Below are 12,505 nucleotides of genomic sequence, written 5' to 3' on the forward strand. Positions count from 1 at the left end.
ACTGATCAAAATGCACACTTGCGTGTTTCACTGCAAAAAATGACAAGGGACTGGGCTAATCAGGATGACCAATCAGAATTAATATCACCTAGAGAAAAAAGTGAATGTAGGAAGGTGGAGAAAATTAAATAGACATATATATTTAAGCCATTTCAGTGAATTTTGAGAAGACATTTTATCCAGAAAAAAAAAAAAAAAAAAAAAGAGCAGCCGAACATGGAAAAATGAGCAATTGGCAAATAAGAAATAAGACAAATTAGTGAATCCAACAACCAGAGAGAATAATGCAGAAAATAACAAATAGTGGATACGAGGAAAGAAAAGAGGGGAAAGCAGAGAAAATGGAAGGGAAGCATTAATCAGAGATATATAAAAGAAGTTTTCCCTGAGCTGAACAAAGTCACAAATCTTTATATCCTAAGGTCTTCCACAAAGCAAGGCAGGATTATATCTTAAGGCCTATCCCTTGACATATCTTGACAAATTTCTGAATTCCAAGGATAAAGATAAAATCCTGAATACGTGTAGGAAAAAAAGAAAGAAAAAGTTTACCTTAAAAGAAAAATGCTAAAACTGTGGGTTCACAGAATTGAATTTCAGGAATCAATACAAAAGGTTTTTAATGGTTGCCAAATCTTATTTGTACAAGTAAAAAACTTATATCATCACCAAATATCACCACAAGAAAGCAAGAAGGCTATGTCAAAATTGCAGGCAAGCATTCTTCGAAAACTATGGTGCACATGTATATACACACATAAATATACTGTTCTTATTTCCTCATTTCTCTGCAGATCAGTCAAAATGTTTTCATATAATTCAAGAGTCCCCAGACAAACATTAAAGAATGGAGAATGATTTCTAGAAATCTTGAGCACAATAAACTATTTTCCAGGAATTCCATTCCTATGTAAATCACCATTTTTGACATTTCTTAAATGCAACGATTGAGATAAAATGACATTTATGTGCCATTTGTAAAAATTACTTAGGGAAAATATGAATCAACATAAATGTAAGAGAATGAAGGAAATTTGTAGTACATAGGAAACATTTTGGAAACAAAACTAGTAAAATAAATATTAAGCCCAAGAAATTGTTAACAATGTGGTTTTGGAGCTTAGATCAATTATGAAGAAAGAATTCTTAAAAGGAGAAATAAATTCTGGAACTAAAATTTCAGATAGTTTCAATAAAATATGGAAAACTGGGGTGTAGTAAATAAATACTAAAATTCTTATCTTATCCAGGAGTTATGGAGGGAGACTACAAATACAGCTTAGGTCTTGCTGTTAGAAAAAAATATTTTGGTCAAGTATGTTTGTTAGAAAAATTAATATTACCCTCTAGTACAAAAGAAATAAAATGTAGAACTTTTAAATCAGCAAGAAGAATAAAATTGACCACTCCAGGGAAAGACAGCAAAAGAAAAAAAATAACTACAAAACACAAATTGAAACATTCCACAATGTAAACATATGTTAAAACATCACATTGTATCCCATAAATATATAATATATACAATTATTATTTGTCAATTAAAAATGAAGTTTAACAAAAAGGTAAGAATAAGACCAAGATCATTTAACACAGGTGGAATGAATCAAATTTCTCTATTAAAAGACAAAGTGTCTAAAATTGAGGTTAAGGAAAAGCAAAACCCAGCCTGAGGCTGTTTAAAAGAGCATTTTAAATAAAATGATAATAGAAGTTGAAGACAGGTCGTTGAAGACATGATAGGAGGATGGAAACAAAAGAAAAGCAGGTGGTAGTCCTACTATCAAAGGATAGCTCACGCAAAATGCATTAAATGGGAAATTTCATATTTATAAAAAGTACATTCTGCCAAATAGATATGTCAAAAACTTCGCACATTGAAAAAAATCTAACCTCAAAATACATTAAGCAAAGAACTTTTAAAAGTACGATGAGAAATTGGCAGAAACTGCAGTCTTAAGAGAGATAACATACCTCTTCCAGAATGTGACAGATCAAGCAGATAAAAAACAGAGAGAATACTTGAATAACACAATTAAGGAGTTTGATTTATTGAGGAGAAAGAGTAAGAGAGAAAACAGTGTATCTTACAGATGTAAAATACATGTTCTTTTCAATTTTCAGGGAACAGTAATGAAAAGGAGTCAGGGATAAAACTGCAAAAACCATCTCAACAAATGCTCCAAAGCAGAAACACCAGTTAGCCCACACTTTGTCCTCAAGGCCATAATTCTGGAAAGTGATACATCTGCATGGACTTCGGAAGTGAAACAAATCACATCATTGTAGACAGAGAAAGCAACATGGAGAATAGGATCACTGTATAACAATATCATGAAGAAGATATTTTAGTATCTTGAGTAAATAAGAATGATTTACCCCCTGCTCTTACCATTCTAAATATTTGTGTTTCATCTCATGCCCTTATGAAAAGCCTTCTTTATTTAATCAGGGCCCGAATGAGGACGTCTCCTATGATCTTTGTCGACACTTTCTCAGCACTGAGGCACTGGCTTCCAGAGCGAGGGATGAGGCCCCAGAGTGGGAGCCCACTTTCTTTTGGGTCTGGGAGGGTACACCCTAATCTGATCACCTGCTCCAGGTTCCACGCATCCTTGAATGAAGCCTACATAGGTAAGCTGTCAAGGAAACCCATGACCCAACATTTAATAATCATCCAACTCCTTCATTCATAAATAGAAATGGATAACCAACAGTAGCCAGATACCTGAGAAAAATCGTAGAAAAAAACCCAAAAGAATCAAAAAGAACCAACTGATCCACTGATGCTGGAGGAAACAGAAACAATTAAGGGAACAGAAGGAACTCTTAGCATAATTTTAATTGGTTTTATGAGGGAGATTTGACAAATTATTTTATCCATAAAACAAGAATAGGTTGTAATGATAAAAAGAACAAAGATTTGTGAAAATTCAAAATGTAATTGTTGACATTTAAAAACTTGATGGAATACTAGATGAAAAAGTCAAGGAAGCTTTCCAGAGTCTAGAAAAAAAAATGACAAGCAAACAGAAAATGTGAACAATTTCAGCATAGACAATATACCTGGGAGGACCAACGTCTGTCTGCTAGTAGTTCCAGAAAGAGGTACCGAGGAAAAGGAATGTGAGCAGCAGTAGGCTGAAAGTACCCAAAGCTTAGACAAACCTACAAAAGAACGTTGTCTTCATTTTGAAGAATTCCATCTGGTGTTGAGGAGAAAGGACATTACAACGTTTATCTGCAAAGGAAGAAGGACCAAACTGGTTTCAGACATTTCATAAGCAATGCTGAATGCCAGGAAATATCAGCGCAATCCCTTCAAAAGGTCTGAGTGAAAATTATTTTGAACCCCAAATTCTAGCAATCAATCAAGAGCAAAGACAAAATAAAGTCGTTTTCAGACACGCGGGGACACATAAAATTTATCATCTACAGATTTGTTCTTAAAGAATTACTTGAAAATGGACCCAAACCAGTTTCTTGGTGGAGAAACTGAACCTTCTGATCAAAAGGTAAAAACATATTCATATATTTTAAAGTAAAAATGCTCTGCTCCGTGTCCCCCCACCTTTTACTAATTGTCTTCTACCTTTAGTGGCAGTGCTTTAATGATATAAGATCATACGTCTTAACCGTTGAGTCACTCTACTTTTTGTTTTACAGAGAATATTTTCAACATTAAAGTTTTTTATTTTTAGATCAAATTTCTAGATAAATATAGAAAATTTAATTATTCAGGCTCACAATCTTCTGTGCAGTTCCATTGGAGCAAGACAATGAATCAGAACTCAGAATTTCAGAGATTTTACAAGGGTAGTACAATACTTGGATTATGCATTAAGAAGCACTCCCAGCATATTCTGTAACATCATGCTGATTAATATTTCTGCAGAAAACAAGAAGTGTAAACGTTTGATGTCATATCAGTTCAGGTCAGGTTTTGTGACCAAGTGAGTTCAGGTCATTGCCTCAAGCAGGCCAATCCTGCAGCTGGCACAGAAGCTAAACTAAAGGATGGGATTGTAACCTCAGCAAAACCAATCAGAATCATCCTGTATTTTCTACTTCATGGAGAGAGAGTTTCTGAGAATAAGCAAATAAAGGGAAATATAATGGTGAGAAATGGACACAGAGAGAGACAGCCCTGATAGAATTTCTGAACCTCAAAGACCACCTCTGCCTGCAGACAGTCCTATCCCTGGACTTATTAGGTAAGTGAGCCAGTTGCCTTCTCTTGGTTGATTCATTGCTTGATTTGGGTTTCTGTCATTTGCACCTGAAAGAGTTCAGACTATTTCCATATCTAACAAAAATCACAAGGACTGTTCAACAGGCTGAGAAGAAAACAAAGATGCCTGCTCTCACTATGACTTGAGAATATGAACCAATACATCAGACCAGAAAAAGAAATGTGGTGTAACTATTAGAAAAAGAACACGAATTAACATTATCTGCAGATGACAAAATACAGGAGAATCACTTAATAAATTAAGAGAAATAACAAGATAATTCTGGAAAAAAATCTATTCAAATCACACACACACAATATCTAGGAATAAGCTTAATTTAAAAAACTGTGAATATTTATATAAAGGAGTAGTCATGCAGATATTTGGAAGAAAGGCACCCAGGTGGAGAGAACAGAAAATTCAAAGCCTCTGAGGTGACAGCACCCTTGGCATGTTTGAGGAGCTACAAGAATGTCCAGGGTGGGCCCGGGGACAGGGAGAGGGAGCAGAGAAGCAGTGGGGAAGGGAAGGTCAGGGAGGGGCTTGGAAGCAGTTCTAAGGACTTTGACTCCTACTCTGGGTGATATGGGGACCCAGTGAAGGATTTCCAGCCAGGACTGCAGACAGTGGGAGAACACAGGAGAACGGTTAGGAGACTATTGTGATAATCCACACAACAGTAACTTCAGAAGGTGACATTTTAGGCCAAGGTGATTGCAATGGAATTGGTACAAAGTAATCAGATCCCAGACAGATTGTAAATGACTAACAAGTATATATACCATGTTCATACAACCCCAATGAACACGTTTATAAAATTGCGTTTATTAGTATCTAAAGAAAATTCAAAGAGGATAAGAAAATGATACCAATTCATCAATCTAGTTAGTGTGCACTGAGCACAACACCCATGCATAGGCACTAAGCGAGGCCATGGGACAGAAGAAGACAGTTCCCGCCCCAAGGAGCGCATAGTCACATGATGGGGAAAAAACAACATGGGAAAATAAAAGCTGTGTCACAGTGTGAGCAGAGGGGCATCTCTGGGTAACATCGCCAGCCCTCCCCACCCCTGTGGCATTTACGACATTCAGTGGCTCCCTAGCTTTTTTTGGATTGAACCAAAATCTTCAGCAAGGCCTGCATGGTCTGGCTCACTTCCACCTTTAAGCTCCGCTTGCTCTCCCTGCATCAGCCACTGTGGCCACTGGCTTTTTGCAAGTCCCTTGATCTAGAATGCCGCCTTCCAACCCCCTCGGGGACTGCACACGTGCCATCTGCAGGAACACTCCTCTCCCCGAATGGAGCCGCCCACTCCTACTCCTGCTTGCACCTCAGCTCTCCCGTTCACTCACTAGTGACCTCCCCACCTTCTGATTAGACCAGAGCCCCCCGTGATGTGCTCTCACAACATTCACCTCCCCAGGGTGACACTTAACACTATTTTATGTTTATTTATGTGATCATTTGATTCACTGACGTCTTTTCTACTGCACTGTAAGAGAACAGGACCACACTGCTGTTTTTATGTCTCATCATATCCCCAGATCCTAGAACCCTGCTTGGCTCACAGTAGGGATTTGACAAATATTTGTTAGATGGATGAATGAAGGCAATTATTATTATTACGTTAAAATTATCTGTTGACTTTTTTTACATTAAACCATAAGTTTCCTGAGGGCAGAAGCCACATATATTTTTACTTTTATCTTCAGCATTCAACAAAATGCCTGCGTAATGAAGGCTGACCAAATATCTAATGATTGGTTGATGAGTGAAACGGTGAATGAGTGAAATGTACGAACAAGCCAATGAATAAACAAATTAATCTATTTTCTAATCAACTTCCACTTGTGAATTAAATGTTTTCCTACTTTATGATATGAGAAAGGGATGAACTGTATATAATATAATCAGACATATAGGTATAGGTATGACTTTTTTCTTTCTTTTTTTTTTTTTTTTTTTTTTTTTTTTGCAGCTGGCCAATACAGGGATCTATAGGCATGCTTAATAGTCATCATAATATTTTTTTAAGCAGAAGGAGGAAATAAGTTCTAAGAACAAGAAATTATTAGGCACCCAAATATTTTAAGAATTCTGCTCATAAACAAAACAGAATATTCTGACACAGTTACTAACAATGTTAAATACTCTCAGTGGTCATTTGAATGGAGACCGGAAGGAGAAAGACAATTATTTATCCTCATACTATCCTTTTGCCAAGAGCATCTTGAACCCAACTAATAGAAAAGAAGGGTCAACAGCAGTGGAGAGAAGGAAGCAACAGCTTCAGGGGAACAGTTCAGCTTTTGGCAAAAGGAAACTAAGAAGCAGGGAGGCTTCATCTTCTTCTAAAACAAGGATATATTTTTATAGCCTACTGTGAAAAAGAGCTCTCCAACATTTGTGAGAGAATGTTCCACATGACTTTCACAGTTAGGAGGACATCAGGAAAAGACCCAGGCAAAAAAAAACCCTGCAGAGTTTCCTTTCCAGGTCTAAGCAACAGCAACACATAGAGGGTGACAAAAGAATAAGGACCCATTGTCATCAGCTTTGTCTACAGCCATAAGATTCCACACATAACAATTTACCTGGGATTCATCAGGTGAATTAAGACTCAACCTGCACATAGACGTCTCGTAAAACTGCTCAATGATGTTGTCTTCATATTATCCAAGACATAGGAGAAAGATTTTTTAACATTAAAAGTTGCTTTAAAAACATCTAAACTTTTATCATTTCTGTAAAATGAATGTTATCCACTTATTTTTCAGTATGTTCATCTTCATTTTTAGTTATAATGTCTACTCTCCTAAATACACGTTTTACCAGTTAGCTGGGAGAGAGCTCCATCCACCTGCTATTCCACAGGCCCATTGGAAATAATCTCCTGTGGGGAAATGTTCATTTAAAGCAGCTTTCCTGAACTGCCAGCATTGGGTTACACTTCTCTGAAAGTTCTGCTGCTAAACACTGGCTTTTAAGTAACTGCTTAAAGATACTCCCAAGAGATGTACAGTTAATGGTCCCATAATGAGTCGCTTCTCTGGCCAGAAAACATATTTCCACCACATCCATATTTGATTTTCTGGAAAATCTATAGTAGCCTAAGCTTCACATATGAGCCAGTATAAGCTTATTATAAGCCTCTGGTTTTTCTTTTTGCAACTCATGCAGACTCTTCCATTGCTCAGAGGAAAAAAATCCAGAAACAAAGTAACCTGACAAGCTGAGTACATAAATTAAGTGCATAAATTCTTTACAAATAGGGCTCTTGATAGTACATTTAAAGTACAAATAGTAGTTCTACAGCACACCCAAGGAGTTCATTTTTAAAATGAATGAAATGATGCTGGAAAGATGACGTTTTAGAATTATTTTCCCCACTTGTTGAGTCTACAAGCAGCTCCACTTTCTTTGTATTTTCAGACAAATGCTGTCATTTATGTTTTACATAAATGCCGCCTTCTTTCTGCTACGTAACACTGTGAAATACCATTATCATGGCAAAATCAGCAGACTGTATTATCCCCAGGGTTCTAAAACTCTATAGACCAAGATATTCTGAAGGGGTGCCCCATTTTAGAAAAGCATATATCTAGTATAAAGAAAAGAGATTAGAAAGCTGGAGATAAATTCTGCTCCTAGATCCACCAGCTATGACCTAGGTACCCCCTCAAGTCTTCTGTGCCTTTAAGACACAGTACATTCAACTGAAATTTTCTTCTAAGCTTCTTCATAAGGCAGCCATGAGTATTACTGACCTAACACCTTGAAAATACTTCAGGCTTCCTAAACACAGATATATCAAAATACAAGTGTAAAGTAGTACCGAAAGATCTAGAGTATCTCTTCCAATAAAGGCCACATCCTGTCTATCTTATATCTTCTAATGAGATATAAAGATAGCAAATAAAATTCCATAAAAGCTCATTTATATGCAGTTTGTATTTAGAATATAAGCTGTAATGGTCAAGTAAAGAAACAGAGAGGAGAGCTATGTACTCAGTGTAGGTAATCAGTAAAATAAACCGTAATATCACTCATGGAGACAGAGCTGACCAGAGGTGACACGGCTTATGAATCAAGGAGTAATTCTGGCATAAAACAAATCTAGCCTGTTAGAGAAGCAGCAGATCAGAGCAAAAGATCTCACTCATTTGACTAAAGAAAACACGGCAACGTTTTCCTCAGATGTTATACATTAAACTCCCAGATTACAGTTTCGTGGAAATTTCCTATTGTTAGGCATTCTGAAAAATCAACAAAATACCTGAAAAAGAGCACTCATTTGCCACTTCCTCTTGGATCATTATAAGAACATTCCTTCAGCGTCTTGACAGTAAACAGCAAACAGGGTAACACAACCCAAGAGAGTTCATGCCTAGAAGAAAACCCCAACATTTTATTTAAATGATGACATTGCAAAGAAAACTCAGCTGCACTGACACACATACTTTTTATAGGACTTGGCAAATGAACGATTGGACAGCTGAGCTCTAACACTGATGGAGCCATAGATCCTCCTGGAGCTACGTGGACAATAGAGAGCCACACTGCCAGTCCTCCGGCTTCATCTCTACATAAAGGAAAAGTAGTTTTGAAGGGGTAGTTTGTGGATTCGATTTTTTTTTTTTAAACAAATCCTGGACTCTATTATTAATAACCAAAAAAAGGGACTTGGAAGTTCGTGAGGATTATACGCCTATGGAGGCCTCTGACCCACACTTTCAGACTGGACTCCCCACCCCTTATCATGCCCTCCCAGCACCCTCTCCTTTAGAGAGATTATTTTTCAGTTGGAAAACTCGTTATCTTAGATTCTACAATTAAATATTGTCCTGGGTCTCTGCCAGAGATTAAATATATTAATTTGTGTGAGGACAGCTCCTTTTTTTAATGCCTATTTTATACCACTGATGCCAACCTGTGATGAAGAGGCCCAGTTGTTTCTGAATATAAATATGAACTTGCAGAGATTGGATGGATCTTTAGAAGATAAAGCAACTCGACATTATTATGAATGATTTGCTTTAGGAAAGTCTGTGCCAAAACAAAGAAAATCTCAAAACTCAAAACCAAACCACACAGAAGTCCATTCTCTTGTGTTTATACACTGTCAACAGTGTATCATATTCACTTTAGGAGGAAAACAAAAAACAAGAACAAAGACAAAAACCCCACCACTGCAGGTGAAGACAGCACATGGCCATCAACCAAACCTGCACACACGTGTTCCTCTCTTTCTCCAAAAAGCATTTAGAGCAAGTATCCGTCCAGACAAAAGCCTCCGTTTTCCTACTGCTTTTGTGTGCTGTGGCAGGAAGTGCTTTTCGGCTGCGTAAGTGAAAAATAACAACTGCAGACACTGAGACACATGCCACAATGTTCCCGTAGAAATCAAACTCTGAGAAATTTTTTAAATGTTTTCAACACATCAGCATGAAGCATCGACCTAGTTGGAATCACTTAGATCTAAAGCAAATGCACTGATTGTTTTCACAGCAGGCTTTTCTTCCTGGAGCTGAAACAGGCGCACTGGCAAAGGTTGTGCGGAGAGGTTTTCAGCCCCCTGCCTTGGTCTGCTATAGCCTGTGACACGATCAATACCAGGGTGAGCAGCCGAGGAAGCTCAGGGAAGATTATGAAGATGAGGTGAGTGACAGAATTATCTTACAGGATTTGCTCTTTGTCTCACCTTGAAACTCATCGGCCTCGGAAAGCGATGGACGACCATCAGGGCCCAGACCAGAAACGAGAGGTGGAAGGGGTGAAGGGCATTGCACATGAATGTGCTGAGAGCCTGGCCACTGTGTCCCTTTACATGCTATACTCATCAGAAGAGGGCAATGGAGGGTGGCATCCCTGATTAACAAGACAAACGCCGGCATCCCTCGCAGGGCCTGGGCCCAGCAGGTGCACAACAATTGGCAACCGTGATGTTTGGTACATTTTTATCAGTATTACTACAACTACTCCTCCTGTTTTACTTTTTAATCTCAGACAGGTATCATTCACATAAATAATATACACAAAGTACCAACTTTCCTTTTAAAATTGGGGGATGGAATATGATCACGATCAAAGTGCCTTAAGTGCCTATGGTTTATCGAGGGCCTCCTCGGCACAGGGACTGCTACTCCACAATTCTTGTCCCCTAACTCACAGGTCCAGAGATGCCTAAGCGATTGGGTCAGTTCATTCACTGGGCTTGTCCTGGAGCTTAACGGGGGCACCAAAATAGTAGAGCCAATTCTCATGTCAAATGTCCGGTACGCAAAAAAACTTCAGGGAGCTCTTCTGTTGCCCATTAACCTGACCGAACGTCCTGACCAACTGAGCAGAGTGGGCGATGTGTCTAAACAACATGTCCAAGCTGTAACTGCTCATAAGAGTACAATCCAATAGCTCAACCATAAAACTTGAGTTTTTTTGTATTTCTCTAGAATTTAGACAATGTATGAGAACTATCCAAAAGATTCAGGGATGTTATTTGTTTATATAACCACTGGATGAATACAGAGAAAAGTAGTATGTTCTAGGACTGCTGCATTATTATCACCAAAATATCTAAATGAATTGTTACCTGTGATATTTTATTCTGATTCTTTTTTAAATTATAAATGTTTACACATCTCATTTTAAAGAGAGTGTCTATTTACTGAAAAGTGAAGAAAACTGATGCCCCAAACCAAGAAATTATCACTGCCAAAAATTTAATTATTTATTTATCGTCTTTTTTTCCCAAACATACTTTTTTTTTTTTTTTTACATAGTTAGGACCTTACCATATAAATTAATGTTTTTCTCTTAATATTACACATTATATTATAAGTAGGTCATTATATTATATCCAGGTCATTCAACTTCTTGGAAAACTTTAATGTCACATGATCTGTGGATTTACCATGATACATTTAATCACTCCCCTCTTTTAAGACATTAGATGCTTCCTTTTTGTGTGTGAGTGCTAATACAATTTCTTCAAAGAGATCTCTGAAAACTACCTAAAAGTAGAATTACTAGGTCAAAGGCCAAAATAAATTATTATTTCTGTGGTTTATTTCAAAAATAGTCTTTTTATTGTTAAAATTTTAGAATTTAGAAAAGAAAAAAATTTTTTTCTCAAAATATTCCATGAGTAAAAGATTATTAACATTTTAATATATCCCTGATGGCTTTTTTGCATGCATATAAAAATATTTAGTTATGCATCTCATAGAACTGAATCATGTAATAACATCATGTGCTATAACCTGCTTTTTTCTGGTTAACTAAATAACTGAAATTCCTTCCATGTCATTAAGTCTTACAAATTCAAAAACAAAGACAACTAAATTGTGTTGATTTTCCACAAGTGCTCTCCCATAGATTATGGATGAGCTTAATATAATTAATAGCAAACTCAGCAAATTTTAAAACACCATCTCTTTTCATTACCTGACATGAGTACCTGATCTCTAATGAAACCTTCAAATTTACAGGCTGAAGACGTTGGGGCAGGAAAAGAGAAGGCAGAGAAGCAAGAGTGTGGTAGGGAAGGAGGATATAACATAGCACCAAAAAATATCCAAAAATTTCCCCTGAAAAGTAACCAGTAGTCTTTAGAGAAATTGATCAAATCAATAAACTGCCGAAGCAGCAGGTCAGTAATCAGTTTGTTGCCTAAAATGTTATCTTTCTTTCTGATGCTTGTAAATCATTAAGGCAAAACCAGTATTATATTACAAAGCTGGTTTCAAACCCCTGGATTTTTGCCTAAAGAAGAACAGGGTAATAGCAGCCAGTTTGTTTTTCTCTAGAATTCATTATCTACCAAAGAAATGCATAAACTCTAGAAGTACTCTGTGTTCCTTTGCTACTAAGTGTACCTCCAAGAGTAAATTATTTCAAAGGCAAAGATAAGGGCCGAGCCCGTGGCGCACTCGGTAGAGTGCGGTGCTAGGAGCGCAGCGATGCTCCCGCCGCGGGTTCGGATCCTATATAGGAATGACCGGTGCACTCACTGGCTGAGTGCTGGTCACGAAAACAACAAAAAAAAAACAACAAGAGGCTTTATCAAAGGCAAAGATAAGATTAAACAACTTATTTAATACCATCCTATTTGTCACTGTTTCTAGGTCTTCTTGGACAAAATGTCAAGGAATAATATTTGCCACAGTTATGTTATTTTTACCATAGATTAGTTTTAAACTACATTGTGGCTTAAAATCACCATCACCATCACCATCACCATCACATCACCATCACCATCACTATCACCATCAGCA

At 37.2% G+C, this 12,505-nt stretch overlaps 1 protein-coding gene across 2 annotated transcripts in view; it reads right to left on the minus strand.

Moving 5' to 3' along the window:
• Positions 1-12,505, minus strand: part of POU6F2 (POU class 6 homeobox 2) — a 449,402-nt gene that overhangs the window by 414,532 nt on the left and 22,365 nt on the right. The window contains exon 1 of one of the 2 annotated variants that reach the window (XM_063115069.1): positions 8,509-8,604. The exons of the other annotated variant lie outside the window; for it this stretch is intronic. Coding sequence (XP_062971139.1) covers positions 8,509-8,526 — 18 coding nt within the window. The 5' untranslated portion in view covers positions 8,527-8,604. Of the gene's footprint in view, positions 1-8,508; positions 8,605-12,505 lie in introns of those variants that run through there. 2 annotated transcript variants of the gene reach the window in all.

The sequence above is a fragment of the Cynocephalus volans genome, chromosome 11, assembly GCF_027409185.1.
Source record: "Cynocephalus volans isolate mCynVol1 chromosome 11, mCynVol1.pri, whole genome shotgun sequence".
Lineage (NCBI taxonomy): Eukaryota > Metazoa > Chordata > Mammalia > Dermoptera > Cynocephalidae > Cynocephalus > Cynocephalus volans.